The sequence below is a fragment of the Microplitis demolitor genome, chromosome 3 (assembly GCF_026212275.2).
Source record: "Microplitis demolitor isolate Queensland-Clemson2020A chromosome 3, iyMicDemo2.1a, whole genome shotgun sequence".
NCBI lineage: Eukaryota > Metazoa > Arthropoda > Insecta > Hymenoptera > Braconidae > Microplitis > Microplitis demolitor.
The window spans coordinates 7,843,714-7,861,852 of NC_068547.1; the positions used below are offsets into that span (position 1 = coordinate 7,843,714).

At 29.6% G+C, this 18,139-nt stretch overlaps 1 protein-coding gene across 2 annotated transcripts in view; it reads left to right on the plus strand.

Annotated features, from left to right (window-relative positions):
- Positions 1-18,139, plus strand: part of LOC103569707 (microphthalmia-associated transcription factor) — a 77,735-nt gene that overhangs the window by 44,637 nt on the left and 14,959 nt on the right. For both annotated transcript variants that reach the window (XM_008547164.2, XM_008547165.2), the window contains exon 4: positions 15,406-15,586. In XM_008547164.2, the coding sequence (XP_008545386.1) occupies positions 15,406-15,586 (181 nt within the window). The remainder of the gene's footprint in view (positions 1-15,405; positions 15,587-18,139) is intronic.

Sequence of the window (18,139 nt, forward strand, 5' to 3'; positions counted from 1 at the left end):
ATGAGAACCATTCCCATAATATTATAAGAATGATTTCCATAGTGGTATAAGAACTATTCCCATAATGAGATAGGAACTATTCCAATTGCATTATGGGAACTATTCCTATAATATTATGGAAATCGTTCCTATACCATTATGAGAACCATTCCCATAATATTATAAGAATGATTTCCATAGTGGTATAAGAACTATTCCCATAATGTTATGGGAATGATTCCCATAATGAGATAGGAACTATTCCTATAATATTATGGAAATCGTTCCTATACCATTATGGGAACCATTCCCATAATATTATAAGAATGATTTCCATAGTGGTATAAGAACTATTCCCATAATGTTATGGGAATGATTCCCATAATGAGATAGGAACTATTCCAATTGCATCATGGGAACTATTCCTATAATATTAGGAACTATTCCTAGAGTGTTATGAATATCGTTCCCATGATTATGGGAACTATTCCTATAATTATGGGTAACATTCCTATAATTATAGGAACTGCTGCCATAATTAATGGTCGTCATTCCTATACTGGTATAGAAAAAAATTTCACAAAATCATGGGAACCATCCCCATAATTTTCTTTCTTATTTATTTTTATCTAAAGAATTGTACTATAAATAATATTTGGTACGAATTCATTAAAATCATGCAACCGGTTATTTTTAGCTATAGATTGTGAATAAAAACTAGAATCGTAAAAGTGTTAATGTTATGGATATTTGGTGTTAATTTATAACACTAATATAACCAATCAAAATAATTTTTAGTGCACAGAAGATTTAAAAAGTTGGAAAATCTAAATGTGCAGACCTCGATTGCTCATTTATTTTTTAATTATTACTTTAATTTCATTTTTTATTTTATATTATTAATTTATTTTTTTTTTATTATAAATTTTTATTCAACTTTCAAATTATTAATTTCATTGTTTCATTTCGTATTTTAAGTTTAATTTTGTCGCTCTTTTTTTAAATCCTGCTGTTACGCAAATGCTGCCGCCAGTAGTTGATGAAGAGAAAAACGGAAAATATAATAGGAGTAAAAATAAAAGTAGCAGCTAAATTTTTCATGAATTACAAGTTTTTATTAATTACAATTAAACCCAAAAGAGTTGGATAGTGATTTACGAAAGGGTTTTTGTAGCCACGCAATTAACGCAAAAAAAAAATAGGTCCTTGAGCCGTTTTATTCCTGAGTTCTCGTCATGACGAAAAATCAGTTAGTTAATTGACATTAGGGCCCCTCAACTAAATTATTTATTTCAAAAATAGTTTATTAAAGGATCAACTTTATGTTGTATTATAATTATTTCTTAATAAATCCTCTATATGATGAAAAAGGTTGAAAAATCCGAAAGCGCACATCTTGATCGTTTATTTTATTGTTAATTACTTTTATTTAAATGTTTCGTAAATAATCAGTTTTACGTTTTTAATTATAATTACAATGAAACTAAAAGGATTTAAATAGTGTTTTTCAAATGGGTTCTTGTGATAAAAAGTACAAAGATAAGAAAACAAAATTTAGGTCGATTAGTTGTGTTAGTCAGGAGTCCCAGAGAGGAAAGTATGACGGACCTAGGCTTGGTCCAGACTTGACCCAAGTATGTAGAATCTTAATCTAAGCTTGTAAACCAGCCTTGGTAGAGTCCTGGAATGATAACACAGGGTCAGTCCTGCTTGGTAAATTTGACCCATACATCGACGAAACGAATAAATTTGATTAAAAAAAAATTTATTATTATTAACCTCGTAGAGTTCATGATCATTAACGCTTAAATTATCTAAAGGCGGTAAATGATGTGAAAAAAACTCGATGAAAATTCTGCAAGGCTTTGGGTGCGAACTTCCGTCCTTCTGAATGCTGGGCCTGAACGTTAACTACTGGACCAACGTATTAATGTTGAACTGATACTTTTATATGATCTACTTATTAAATCATAGGTATAGCCAAACTTGGGTAATCCTGCTTTGGCCCAAGTCTGGGTTACCATTGGATGACCAAGGCAGGAGCACCCAGTCTTGACCCAAGCTCGGGTAATTGAAACGGCCAAGGCTCGGTTACCCAGTCGTGACTCAGACTCGGGTAATGATTGGGATGGCCAGAATTGAGTACCCAGTCTTGAGCCAAACATGGACCAATATAAGTGTGCCAAAGCTAGGTTCCCCAGTACTGGGCCAAGTAGGGCCCCGTCGTTCAACTCTGGTAGCTCCTACATGGGGTTATTTAGAATTTAAATAATTTATATTTAATTTATGGAATAATTCATGGTTTTAATATTGGATCGAAATTATTCTTTAATAAATTGTCTATGTATAAGTATACAATTTAACCTGTTTTTGTATAATCAAAAGAGTGTAGAGATAATTCAATGTGAGTGAATGAGTCAAAAGTAATAGATCGATTATAAAGCACTTTCTGCGCTTTCGCACTTGAGGTGTGCATAATAATAATGATAAAAAATAGAACCTGAATTTTCATAAAATCATTCTTTTCAATACTGGATTCAAACTTATATGAGTTTCGATTAAAAATTATAGAATTTTTAAAAATTTAATGAAACTATACAGAACTCGAAAAATGATAGAAAATCATTAGCTTAGAACTAGATTTGAATTTCATGAAATTCCATCGAATTTTATGAAATTTCATAAAATAAAATAAAATAAATTTTCATACAATTTCATAGAACTTTATAAAATTTATAGAATTCTATTAATTTTATGTCATAAAATTTTATAAAATGGTTTTTCCTCAGGTAATCACATAGACTGTGTATTTAAGGATATCTTTGCCAAAACTGCGATTATTTTTTTTCTTTATAATTTAATATTTTTTAAATAAAATTTATCTTGCTTTCTGGACAGACACATCGATAGTCTTGTGCTATCTTATGTAGGTGTGTAGTGATACGACACTACCACATATAAGTCTCTTCATTTATTCCAGTTGTTATTATCTTGAAGCATAGGTTAATTACTGTATTTAAAATTATTTAATTGTACCATTGCTAAAGATTTACCCAACGATCAATTATATGGTTGAAAAGTTTTCTATTAATCATTGTCCTTTTTTATAACTTGTAATTTGTCAACAAAAAATTAGACAGTTTTGACGAATTAAATTTCTATTCATAGATAAAATCTAATATTATCTTTATTTCAATATAAAAATATTAAACAAAATTACCAGAATTGAGCATTAAATAAATAATTTAAAAATGATCACCAGTAGAAAGGACGTTTCTGGGAAATGGATGTGGCATTGATCAGTACGGTAGAGCGCCACTGAATGAGAGATAAAATGATGGATCGCTGAGGCCGATGGGGGGAGGCGGGGGCATTTGTGTCTCTGGCTGAGTTATATAATCATTGCCGTCAACATTTGCCTCTACCCCCTCTTTTTTTCTTTCGTTTCTTCGTTTCTCTCGTCTTCTCTTTCTATGCTAACTTCGTCATCAGATTCCAGCTGCGTATTGTTGCTTGAGATCGTGTACTGTCTGTCTGTCTGTATTCTCTTGCATGTATTGTATATATGCTCGAGTGCACTTCGGGCCACAAATATTGAATAGTCAACGCCTTTACAGTTGATTCAATTGCCCGAGAGCTTGTCTTTACGCGAGTGGTTAATAACAATGTTTTATGCTCTAAGATTAATTACAGTCAAAAAGTGATAAGGTAAATTGTATAAGATAACAAAAGATTCAATATATAAGATAATAAGAGAAAGACAGATAAGAAATTATAATGGTTAAAAAATTTTTAAGATAACTAATGCGTGAACGACTCAGTGATGAAAATATCAAGAGTCAAACAGTGTGTCAAAGTTAGGCCTCAGTTGACAACGATCGACCGGATCAACCGTTTCAACCGGATGCAATACCGAGTACTTTTCTTTTAGTGTTCAATTCATGCTTGTGTTTATTTAAAATGAACTGTCAAGTTTAATTAATTTAACTTAAAATTTAAGACTAAAATTATAATTATAATGAATTTTGAACCTTGAGTTTCTGCAAAACTATTAATCATTTATGTTGCCTTGATTGAATTAAATCGAAAAGTTACAGGATACTTTTGAATTGAAATTGATGAAGATTTGAAATAACTATAGTTGATCTGGACTTGAATTAAAATACTTGTTATTTGTTTTGCTACATAACGGAGAGGTAATTTAATTTAAAAAAGAATGAAACGATAGAGTAAAAAGTTTGTTGTCTGGTATGACTTTTTATTATACTCGTATTTTAAACGAAAGTTAAAGTAAGATCTTGAGTATACTGATCTTATTCTGTTTTGAATATATAATAGAACATACAGTTTCCAGAAGATCATTGTCATAATAAACATTGTTGATTAATGTAAACTGCATTTGTCTAAAACTATGGTATTAGATAACTTCAACCTTGGTTCTTGGTTTGTAATTATAAAGTCTAGATAGCTGCTGAAACGTTACAAATGAGAAAACGCTCAAGGCTACAAAACAAGGCTCGAGGATAACATAAAATACATCAAACTAGACAAAGAGTTAAAGAAAAGGACAAACGTTAAAATGAGCAAAAAAGAAAAAAATAAATAAATTAATGCATCCGGAGATTGATAAGTGAGATAAAATAAACTATTAAATATGTAATCCTCAAGAAACGACAAGCGACCCAAATACTTAAATTAAATCGATATACAACAATATTATAAATTTTATAAATAATTTTATTTCAACTCACGTAATATGCAAAAATCTGATGTGAAGTATCGCCACAAATAAAAATCATGAAAAAAACCAAAAACTCTTTAAAAAGACTAAAATATGTTTTAATAAAATAAACTGGACCATTGGACACTTGCATATCTGTTTTCATCGGATCTATAGTTGGTGTGAGTTAAATACGTGGACTTACACAAGAACGTAAACTAGTGTGTTGCAGAAAATACGTGCATAGTTTAAACCCACAAAACTCAAACGTGTCCTGAATTTTTCATATGTGAATCTGTCTTTCGTCTATTGAATATATTCTACGCTCGGTCGAATAGTATACTCATCGTAATTGGTATCAGTATTTCCGTGCTGTAGCCACAAATTTTGATTTCACTTGACGCGAAAAAAAATCTCCCGTGAGTTCGATGAACTTTTCAATTGTTACGGATGAACAAGATATTTTTAAAACGAAAAAAGGAAAAAATAGAATTATTTTAAGTGACATAAAGTGAAATTTAAAACAGACAAACTCAATCGTGGTATTATTATTAAGAAAAAATGCCGGTGTTCAACATACCCAGTGTTCATACATATATTACAAGACGAAGCAAAGTAAGTTCTAACAAAAGCATATAAACAAATTGAAAAGTTGAACGTCAATAATTATATACCGAGGTGGGAACATGATGAGTGGATAAAATATACTCCGAGCACACGTGTTAAGATTATTATTTTTTTTTAGTAAAAAAGTCTAATAATATATATATATATATATATTATTATTATTATTTTTTTTTTTTTTTTTTCAAATAAAAATTACTACATCGAGGCAAACTTGAAACCGTCAAAAAATACAAAAAATTTTTTTTTAAATAAGTTAAAATTATAATACATTTTACTATTTTATTTACTATTCTCTAAACATGAATTAGTGAAAATAAGTAAATATTTACTAATTCCAAATGCAAACCGAACCACTAATTTCAAAAAGTGGTTCGGTTGGCAATCAGGATTAGTGAATATTCTGAATATTCACTTATTCACTTATTCATATTTAGAGAGTAAAAAATCTATTTTAGAATGAAATTCTCACTGAGACTGCTATTGAACTTCTACTAATTCAAATTGCAAAATATGTCTGTTCTTATGTGTAATAATAATTTTTTTTTTTTCCTAATGATATACATCGCAAATGTCAGCTTAAATGCACTATTTTTTTTTACCGCGCCGGGATTCGAACCCGAGCCTTGCTAGTATTCTAGTTGAGGAGCAAGCATGCGAACCATTCGGCTACAAGAACAATTTGAATATCATTTATATAGTTTTACATAGGGTGTATACCAAACATAAACAAGATATAATGCTCTCAATATTATATATCTTACTTATTAAAAGTTACATTGGTACATAGTAATTCTTACCTGATAAGTAGTGATTTACATTATCGATGTTTTAAAAACTGCAATACCTTAACTAAATTTCCTTTGATATTATAATTTTTGGTATTATATTCCTTTGATATTATAATCGGTATATAAAAGTAATTTTTGTGAAATTCCTATAAATAAAACTTGAGTTATGAGTGACGTTTCTGGTGATTTTAAATAAGAATCGAAAAAAATATATATATTTACACTAATAATATCAATTATTGGTTCGGATTATAAATTTTTTTTTTTTCTGGGAAGTGTTTTTTTATTCATTACTATGATTATTAATTAATTGTGAGCTGCGTTTTTTCCGTATAAAAAACAATCAAGGAAGAACACAGTTAACTTTTTCTACGTATTACTATTGGTCAATAAAAGTTTACCGTTATCTTTGTTTGATTTTGCTCCAACTTTCGTTTGTAATATAACTGACATGAAGTGCGTGTTTAGATTCATTTACATTTAATCTCGACATTTATTGATATCTTATTAAACTACATTCTTGATTACATGTTATTTTATTGTAAATTATATGCCCAGAGAATAATTCGTATCTCAGGAAACAAACTTTATCAGCAAAAAAAAAGGCAACATATAATCATATTTTATTTATCAAACCATCTTATCGCATGCATTAATTGAAGAGACAAATGATAAGAAAGTTGATTCCAAGCATAATTATAAGAGTAATTAATTGAGTACAATAAGTTGAAACTCGAGATTTCAGGTGGGGAACAGAAAAGGCTGAATTTATAGCTTTACATGCTCGAAATTTTTTTACCGGTAAAATTCTGGTATTTAAATTTGCCCTAAAAAAAATGCAAAAAAAAATGACGAGATTTAAGCGAGCTTGCGAAAATGAAAACTGCAGGGAATACTGTATATATTTTTCTGTATGAAATATCTAATCATATATATTACAAATTTAATACTATTGCGATAAATTTTTTAATTAATAGCTAACATTTTTTTTTAATTCATCAAAGAAAACATTTTTATTTACGATTATTCGAAATTTTAATACCATTACCGTGATATATTTGATAATGGAATGAAAAAAATTATACAATTCAATTCAATATAATATTTATTAAAAAAAGTTTGGGTTGTACGCAATGTCGTGTACATTGAATTTTTCCAACTTTACAAATTTTCCATGGTATTCAATTTTATGTTTTTCTACAGTTAATGTCAAATCTTTTTCCTGTTAATTATTTAAATTCAGAACATAATTATGTTTAAAAATATTGATTGAAAAGAATTAAAAATGATGAAATTCGAATTCTTTTCAATAATTTCAATTCTTTTGTTTGTATATATAGATATACAGATTGCATGGAGTGACCGCTTGTCAATTCTTTTCAACCAGTATTTTTAACCAGGGAAAAGATTCTTATACATCTTCAAAAGTAAAATCAAAATTTCTTATAATTGAGTTTGTATTTAGAACTTAGATATTATGCAATTTTGAGATCATTCAATCGAGTAGATTTTGATACATTTAAAAAATATATATTGAAGATATTTAAAACCTACATAAAGAAATCGAGTTTAGAAATACTATGATATTTAATATATTTTAGGAAGGAATACTAATGCAAATCCATAAATACATTACTTTTACTATTTATTACTAAGCGTATAGAAAAATAAAATAATGTTGATTATTACTATATGTTTATCTGAAAAATTGCTGTATCATTACTTTTATTACTAATTTATTTGTATGCTTTATTAATAGAGCAGCAATTTTTATAAAGAGTATATTGAATTATTACTAGACATTGAGTAATACATTACATTAATCGATTTAACGATTATATTATAATCTGATTAGTAATTTCTGTAAATCAGATAAAAAGCCGAGTATTAACTTTTATGCAGCAATTAAAAATTACTTTAAACGGTTTGTAATTTTTCGAAAGTAGATCAATAATTGGTAGAGATAGCATACACGTACATATATAACAAGTTAATGCGCAAGTAAAATAGGCCTGTTCAATTAAATTGAGTATTTAAAACGAAGTTCAATTCAAAGGAAAAATTCAAGTATCAGTGTTTTAGTAATGTTCCTGGCAGATCTGAATTACGGTAAATTACGGTATTTACCGAAATTACTGTAATCACTGTAATTTACGACAATAACTGTAATTTGCAGTATTCCGAAGAATTACGGTGAAACATGACATTTTACAGTAAATTGCGATTTATCTCAGACTACGGAAATTTATCACAAATTTGTGACAGGCCTTCGGTATTTTACCGTAAAAGCATGCGCACAATGCAAAATTGCGGTATCTTACGATAAAGTTAAGTATCGCACTGTGCTTATACCGTGTTTACGATAAAAATACCACGAAGTACGGTAAAATTTTCGAAGTTTACCGTAAAATGCCGTAATTCACCTGCATTACTGTAAATTGTTGTATTTACCACAAAGTGCGGTAAATTTACCATGGCAATACCGTATTCTGATTACCGCAATTCGTATGTTTTCCTAGTAGTGTTCATTAGTATTTTTCTGTATAAACATTATAAGAAAAGGTTTTGGTGTAATAAGTTCCTTTATTTTCATAATTCTTTTTATTTTCTTTTTAACTACAGATACTATCTCTATAGTTATTTGTAAGATAACCTAGAAAACTTGAAGATAAGACACGTTATCCGAAATCTGATTCTATCTTTTATTATCAAGAACCTCCTTTTTTAGTCATTCAACCTCCTTAATACATATGATGACGTTTTATCATTTTACATATAAACTACCTGTTGGGGAAATTAATAATTTTCAAAAAAAAAGGGAAGTTATTGGTTTTGGTCCGATTTTTGAAAATCGAATTTCTAGCAAATCTTAATGTTTTGAGGTCCTACACTGATAAAAAGAAACTTTTGAATCGACTTGGTTTGAGTTGAGCCAGACAGGCCACGACTTCAAATACGGTGAAACACACTACTGGTGGGAGCCACATGTATTTGTAGGGAATTATCTAAACAATTACATGGCGTACTTGTGAACATATCATTTGTATTTCCGATGACTTTTACGCACTCAATAAAAAAATATATGTAATTGCGTCAACGTACTAGAAACTTTATCTCGCGTATTTGCTTTTGTTTTTACAATACTTAAATTTTATGCAAAAAATGATGATATTCCATCTATTTTTGTTTTAATTTCAGTAAACTTACATTTAGTTGTGAGAATATAATTTTTTTTCAACTCGATTGCTTTATGTCTTTCTTCTAAAACGCCGTAAATTGGACGAAATTCATATAACGTTACTGCAATTTATTCAAGTTGTCAAGTTATTAATGATCGATCATGCATCAGAATAATACTTTGTAGTATCGAGTGAAACCAGAGTGTATTCGGAGTAAGTGAATACTCAAAAAAAAAAAAAAAAATTTACCGAAATTTATTATTTTTAGATTATTTAAGATCATTTATTGAATACAAAAATCACCTTTATTTTATTACCGAAAATGTATTTTATGCGTGATATTATCCTATATTACATTGTGACAACAATGACTAATGTTTTTTTTTTTTTTTTTTTGGATAATTTGTAATCTGTCCCATGGATTGATTCCAAAATCTAATCTGCTCTAAAACTTCACAAACCGCGTCGAATGTCACCTCAAGCTTGAAAAGCTTAAAAATATATTAAAAGTATTATTTTTGAGCTCAAGAACTCCCGAGTTCAAAAATAGAGGGAAAATTTAGAGCTGGCCCGCAAGATCAGGCGTTTTCCAGGTTTTTTTTTAACTGTTTGGTGACCTTGAAATCATTTTGTTAAATATATGGTGTAGCTCATCCATTAAGCTTTATAAGATTTCAAGAAGACAAAATTTTTAAAGAATGGAAACAAAACTTCATCATCAAAAAATAGTTGATATATGAATGTATATATGAATTTTTGAACCAATGGTTTTTTTAGAACTAACTCGATTAGCTGAGAGAAAGAATGGTAAAATTTTTTTAAAGTTGACTCATGAGGACAAATACAGTAGTTAGATTTTTATGAAATTTGCTAAAAATTTATTATACCATTTTAAAATATATGGTAAATTACATATTGGTTTTGTAACTTCAGTTAATGTAAATAAATTCATTCATATAGTAGTATAACAGGAAATGAAAAGTATTTCATAATTGCGCAACAATGTAATTGGCGCGTACTCGTCTTCAATAAGCGCAGAAAATAATGTGAAGATAATAGCAATGACAACTTTAATTAATCACACTCGTTATGTTATGAGATATCCGGCGGCAATCTTCTATCTGGCAATGCTACGGCATAGAATACACTTATATTTTGACGACTTATTGCAAAAAACTGAATATCATACAGGTTTAAATATTAAATTAGAAAATCAGAGACTTAAATACGGTTACGATTTGATAAATTTGCTATTATTTTACAAATATTCAAATTATCTAGGTTTTGCATTCCCTTGGGGCTTTACACTATTGTTTAAATACCGCAATATTAAAATATAAATGTAGTAAATAGTAAGCTTATTGCCGTATTCATACAGCGTATTCGTGAATGCTGTTCTTGGTATTTAGACTGAGATTTTATCGAGTGTTTACGGTGTTTATACAATGATCCTACTAATGGTATACATTGTTTCTACGATTTTTTTAAAATACTCTGTAAACATGAATAAGTAAAATAGGCGAATATTAGTTTGCACTAATTTTAAGTGCAAACCGGACCACTTATTTTAAAAAGTGGTTCGATTAACACTCAGAATTAGTGAATATTCACCTATTTCACTTATTCATGTTTAGAGAGTAATTTAAAAAATATTAGATTGTAGAACAAAAATAGAAAACTTCAATTACATTCTGTATGTGATCTAATGGATTAGGACCATCACTTAGACGGACTGATTAATGCTTGTTCTTGATGAAAAATATCTGACGACTGCTGGGCACGAACCCCGGTTCTTTCGATTCCAAGTTTCAATCAGGTCAGAAAGATAGCTCTTTTCACTTTAATTCAATTTTTGAGGGTCTTCCATTATTTACAATAAATTAATATTCTTATTGAAAAGCTGATAATTTCTTACAAAAAAAAAAAATGTACTGCTTGCATTTCTATAGAAAATGTCTTTACTGTAGAAAAAATTCAACGAAAATGTTCAAAAAAAAAAAACATCAGTTCGAAAATACTTAATGTTAAGAGCTCAACTCTTTAGGAAATCTGTATTTTGATATGGAGAATCACTCCACAAAATTTAAACAGAATTCGCGGAGGTCACACTCCCAAAAAAATTTTATTTGGTGGAATGCCCCATATATTCTCGGTCTAATATATTATCATTTAACCTTATTTAAAAATTACACTATAGATTTTTAAAGATAAAACTGAATTAATTGTGCTGGGGCGAAATAACATTTAACAGTTTCACAAAAGGTTATATAAAATATAATAAAATTTTATGAGCTTTTATAAAATTATTTTTTCACGAGATATATTAGTTCATGGAAATCGTTACGATGGTCGTACTGTATAAAGACGGTATAAATACAATACTAATATGATATTAACGCAGATTAAACTTGGTAATAGGATGTTAACAAACCTCTGGTGTGACTGGATGTCAATTATAAAAGTTTTTAATGAATTCTACGATTTCGAATATTTCTGTCGACCGCATATTCACTCGGCCTCCATCTCTAATAATATTGGTAATTCCGAACAAAAAAAAAAAAATAAAAGTATTTGGAAACCGGTTGATTCTGAGAGCCAGCCCGAAAACTTTTCGCTGTTTTCGAGATCCTGAAGTTCGAAAAATTTACATCTTGTGTTAAACTTAAATAATTCATTGAGACTTCATCAAACTTAAATAAATCAACAAATCGAAAATATTTATCTCAGAATCTATTTGATTGAATGACTTTAAATTTACAAAAACGATGACGGATGAAAAGTTATTTCAATTGCCGCAAGAATGATTCTTATCGATCAATTGGCTTAAAAGATATAGATAGCTTACATATATTTCACAAAAATTCATTAAAAATATAAGTCATAACGGTTTTAAATATCCCCTTACTAATTTGAATTTATAAGTCTTCTTTAACAATCGAAACAGTTCAACGAAAAAAATCTGAAAAACGGCTTATTGTGCGAGACCAACTCAAAAGTTCGCGCTATTTTTATGCTTAGAAAGCTCAAAAACGTAACTGTTTGTAATTTCGAGCTCAAAAAACTTTTGGACCCGAAGAAAATACATAATACGGAAGAAATAATTATTGTGCAACGAATCAACCGATTTGAATGTATTTCGCAGTAATCAATAAGTAAAAACAAATTTTTTTTTATTTTTATTTTTCGTATAAATCGTAAACTATTCAACTGGTCGGCTAAAAAATCTAATCAATTCTAAGTCTTGGTAATACCTTTAGATTGCCGCCAAGGACGTTCAAATCGTTTGATTCATTCCAGAGATGTCGTCGGACAAAAAAAGTTTACATACACACATATCCACCCGCCCCCACACTCAGAAACACACACACACACACGCAAGCACTCGAGTAATACTTTGAATAGATTTAAAATAGCTTCCCAGGACCTTAGAACGTCGAGATTTGAAAACAAACTCGATTTTCAAAAATCGGACCGAAATCAGTATCTTGCCTTTTTTTTCGAAAACTTCCGATTTCCTTAGTGGAAAGTTAAAAATCATTGAAAAAATAAATTAAGTAAATGAAACCAAAGTTTTTTAAACGAGTTTCAAAATGAATTTTACGGAATTTAGTCATTACACGGTTTCAAAGCTATTTAGGGATAAAACAATCAAAGGTTTTTCTCTCAAAAATCTTCGGATCGTGATATTCCCAAAACTCAGTCAAAATTAAAAATTCGTATTACTTGGATTGAACAATTCACGAGGTGTAGTTGGTTTGCACGAACTATTTCATTCTCGCTGATGTTTGAATTTCATCACATCTATCATTAAAATTTCAATGTCGTTGTGTCTTTCTCATATGGAATATCTAGTCACATGTAGACGCATGTAACTTCATTCCCTTGGGTATGTTTTCTTTCTATAATGAATACACGGCATGTTGTAGTCCTGTATCTAGTCGCAATGGATGCGATTACTTTATGCATTCTACTGGGACAAGTCGTGCTTATTATTGGTGTTTACATAACACTTGTTTACGTAACAGTTTATCCCTCTCAACCCCGTCTCTATCGACTGGAGAACGTTACGAGCATAACAATTCTGCTTATGCATTATTATCATATGTGATCAACATTGTTCTTTTATTGACTAAAATTCAATGGAATTGTTTTTGAATTATGGAGCCGATATTCCATTTTATTTTATTGCTATGCAACTGTTGAAAATAATTAACAATTACGTTTATATTAACAAGTTTGTTTCATTTGAATTCATAAGCTAATAAAATATATTGAATAAATTTCAGTTTGATCGAATTTTTCTTGGACTCAATATTCTATTACTGAGCCTATTTAAAAGTTTTGTACTGTTTTTGGTCCGTAGTGTCAATAGTATATTATGCACTTAATTAGGAAAGTAGGACATTTAAACTCACGTGCGTTATTGCCTACCCAAGCCGAACATGAGAAACACCCCGTGGCACCATTTTTCTGTACTGGTGAATAAGCCGCTTCGAGATCTTCCCTTAACACCCTAAAAAGGGTCCTCTGTAATTATTCAGTTGTGAACAAGCTATAATCCATTTGTTCGATCCCTGATGAATTTTTTACTCTTTAAATGGAGTCTCTTTAATTTTATGAGACGAATCAAACATGGATTCCTTGTTCATCCTGAGAACAAATAGTATACACACCACGAATAAAGGAAAGATGTAACAATCCGCGTCCAACCCTCACCTTTGACTCGAACAGCAGCACGCAATCATACACATAAGTCGGAATATCCGACTTTTCTTCCTTGGTGTGTAAGGTACTATTTAGATTATGAGTACAGAGTAACGGTATGAATTAAAAAATAAATTTCTATGCAAAAAAGTTTACAACTACATACATAATTAGGGGAGAGAGTGGAACGGGGTACTTAAGGAAGTACTAAGTTTTCGGAAACTCAAATATGTTATGTCTTTTTTTTAATGATATTCAAAGTGAATAAAAAAAATTTCAGCTGCCGTAAAAAAAAATTTATTTTTTCCGGTAAAATGGGGTATCTCCGAAAAAAAGTGGAAAATAAAATTTCTGGAAATTAAAGAAATTCGATTAAGGGGACCATTAGTGTGCCCGTCTGAAAAACCGATGATTTTTGGGAATTTTTTTAAAGAAAAATACTACATGGAATGTTTTAATATTTTAAGGATATATTTGTGCATATATAATGAATATACACTGTAAATCTAAATGTTTGAATTTAAAACAACTAAGTGTTTAATTGCCATTTAAGCACACTGTGGTCAGTTTCTAAAAGTTTGCAAGTGTGTTGCAAGTGACTAGAATGTATTTGAATGGTAACAGAAAATACATCTGAAATAATTTGACACTGCGAGTTCATTTATTGTAAATTGATAATAAAAAAAAATCGAATCGATTTTATACTTTTTTTTTTTTTTTTTTATAAAAACAAAATTTCAAATAACAAAGTTACAGTAATAAAAAATTCGAAATAATGCTCAATTATATTTAAAAAAGTGATTTTGAAACATTTAAAAACACTTCCAAAAACGAACTTTTTTTATAAAATTTTGAGATTACCTATGTTTTGCCCCTCCCTGACTTTCAAAATTGGAGATTGTTAATACTAAATTCAATATTCTTGTTCTATAACCTATTTATCATCTTTGATCCAAATAAGCTTCTATTTTTTCAATTTGATATATTATACAACCGACAATTGATAGGATGGCAAAATTTATAATTTTGTTTTAGTAACATATCGCGTGCCAAATGCCAAAAGGGCGTTATACGCTCTTTTGGCACTGAAAAGCCAGAAGGGCGTATAATTATTTTTTTGGAGCCAATCGTTTTGCATACATGTTTTAAGCGTAAAAATAAAAAAAAAATTTCCAAAGCCAAAAGGGCATATATCTTAAGATATGCCCTTTTGGCGTTAGTACGTCAAATTTTTTTTTCTGTAGATCTTTACGTTTCGGGCGATTCTAAAAAGAATAGCAAAAAAAAATTTTTTTATATGCCCTTTTGGCATGGAACCTTATCTAACTGCTGTAATACGTCCTTTTGGCATTTGGCACACGATATATGTATTAAAGGTTTTTTTATAATTTATCTTTTTGTTAATTAGGCAGAAGATCTTTTAGATGACATCTTATCATTTGAGAATGGATCCTTGAAGGATGGTCACACCGGAAGTCATACAAGTAGCTTACCAGATTTACAAATCAAACCGGAACCATTGTTACTTACTGACGCAGAAATTCATGCCCTTGCGAAAGATCGTCAGAAAAAGGATAATCACAATATGAGTAAGTTTAATACTATGTCAAGATGCTTGTAGTTGTATCTGTAAAAGTTTTTAATTCATGATTCACGGTATCATACTATTCAAGTTTATACCCATTGTTTCCACAGCCATGCTATAAATTTATTTGCATGAACTTAAGTATACCACGTGAAATAGTGAGTTAGTTTTTGTATTTTTATAGTATTTAGTAGCAAAAAGACGTATAAGCCAAGAATTTAAAAAGCGAAAATTTTGCGAAACGAAGTCTAGTAGGATTGAGCCGAATGGAATAATCGTTTCGAGGATATACCCTTATGAGCCGTGGAAAAAGGGGTAAAAGTAAAAAAACCAAGTGAATAGATATCGTACATAGTAAAATTTAAAACTGATTTCAATTCTTGAGTACTTGAAATAGTAAAGCCGTGATTTTAATTGGTAATTTTAATTTGCAATTCTAATCTGATTTATATTTTTTTAAATTGATTAGAATGTTTCTTTGTTGTTTTGTGTGGTAAAGACTTGAGCAGAACAGAAAACTTGAGATAAAACTAAGTACCTGCGGAATTGACGTTCGTTCTAAAAATTTTTTTATCTTTTCACTTGAGATGTAAATAATAAGGTGTGCTGAATAAATCGAGCATCTCTTTTTTCATAACAAGTCTCGGAATTTCGATAAAAGACAGCAGAATATAGATTCTCTGGAATATAGGCTCTCGATATTCGCATGCGACAGTTTCGTATCTTGACTCTATTTCTATTTAGAAAGCACGTAAAAATTAATACGACTTTATAACTTTGATATCTCATAACTTGTTAAACCGAACTGAAAAAATTTGATACGAAATTTTTCGATCTAAAAAAATAAAAACCTTAAATAAAATTTTTATTACTTACCATAATTCACAAGACATAAAGTCAATGGCTGACAAGTTCTTACAATTGTCGCAGAAATCATTCAAATCAGTTTAATAGTTAAAAAGTTATAAAGAGTTCTCACACACTCACGCAGAACCTTTAGTGCCCATTGAGAGTAGAACAGCTGAAGGACCAGGAAATTTCGAAATCTGATAAAAATTCGATTTTAAAAAATCGGGGTGAAAAGAAAATTCAGATACAAATCTGGTAAAAAATTGTACAATCATCGCGGAGAAAGGTAGAGCGTTCTAATCCGCGTGTTTGTCATCTTCGCCTTCGGCCCGGGTTATTATACATTGTACAAAATTTTTGATGTAAAAACGGTCTAAGAGGACTTGAAACGGTGATTTCAGTGTAAATTGACGGTGTGAAACAATAGGTAGTGTACTTTTAACACGGTGTGTTAACATTAAAATTAAATAATTGAATATCAACTTCAAGAAATGATCAACTACACTGTAAAAAATGTTGTGTTAAAATCAACACAATCTGTGTGTTAGAAACGGTCCACACAATATTTGTGTTATTTTTTAACACAGACTATTTGCGTTAAACGTCAACACAAAATTTATGTTAAAATTTAAACACTTTTTTTGTGTTGATTTTAAAGTAGGGCTGTGCGAATCTTGTTCGAATCGAATCGAGTCGAATAGTTAGATTCAATTCGATATTCGAGTCGAATATCGAATAGTTCGAAAGATTCGAATAGTTCGAAATTTTTCCGAATCTTCGGTAAATAATATTATTGCATCTAAGAAATTTAGTATTTATAGCTTTATTCAATCAAAAAACTATTAGGGGAACCTGGGGCACGAGTGCCCCCTTCAAAAATTAGGTAAAATTTTTTTTTTCCTTTTCCGTCAAGTTATGCTCTCTATTTCTATCACATTTTAGACTAACATGTGGAGTAAAATGGACCACTCAAAAAAAAATTGCAACGAAAAAATTATTTTTATAATTTTCCATTTAATTAATTTTTTCGTTACAATTTTTTCAAGTGCTCTATTTTACCCCACATATTGGCCTAAAATATGATAAAAATATTATAGAGGTCATAACTTGACGGAAAATAAAAAACAATTTTGTTTTCTATATGTTTTTAGGGAGTTATTTCGAGCTATTTGAACCTTTCGAACCTTTCGAATTATTCGAATCTCCCGAACTATTCGAATCTCCCGAATTATTCGAACCTTTCGAACTATTCGAATATCTCGAATAATTCGAAGTTTCGAGTATTCGCACACCCCTATTTTAAAGTAACACCTAAAAAATTTAACACCATGCGTCGTGTAACTTTCACACCGGTAGTGTTGAAAATTCTTTACAGTGCACACACGGGTTGAAACGTCTTATTTTCCTTTCTTAGTATATAATATACTGTTATTCAATTGGAAAATTGAATCAAACAGTTCAAAAAAAGTAGATAGTCCGAAATTCAAATTTAAATAGTTAAGAAGGTTTAACATTTGAAATTTGAAGTAAACTTATTAATCGTGATTCGAAGAATTTTAAAAAGTGACATACAGTTAATGCATGGCATTGTCTGAAATCGGTGAATAATAGAGTCAGAAACATTCTCTAAAAATAGGTGCCTGAGAAAATTGTTTTTTTTTTTTTAAGCATTTAAAATTATCATTAAATGTCATCACTGTAAACCAAT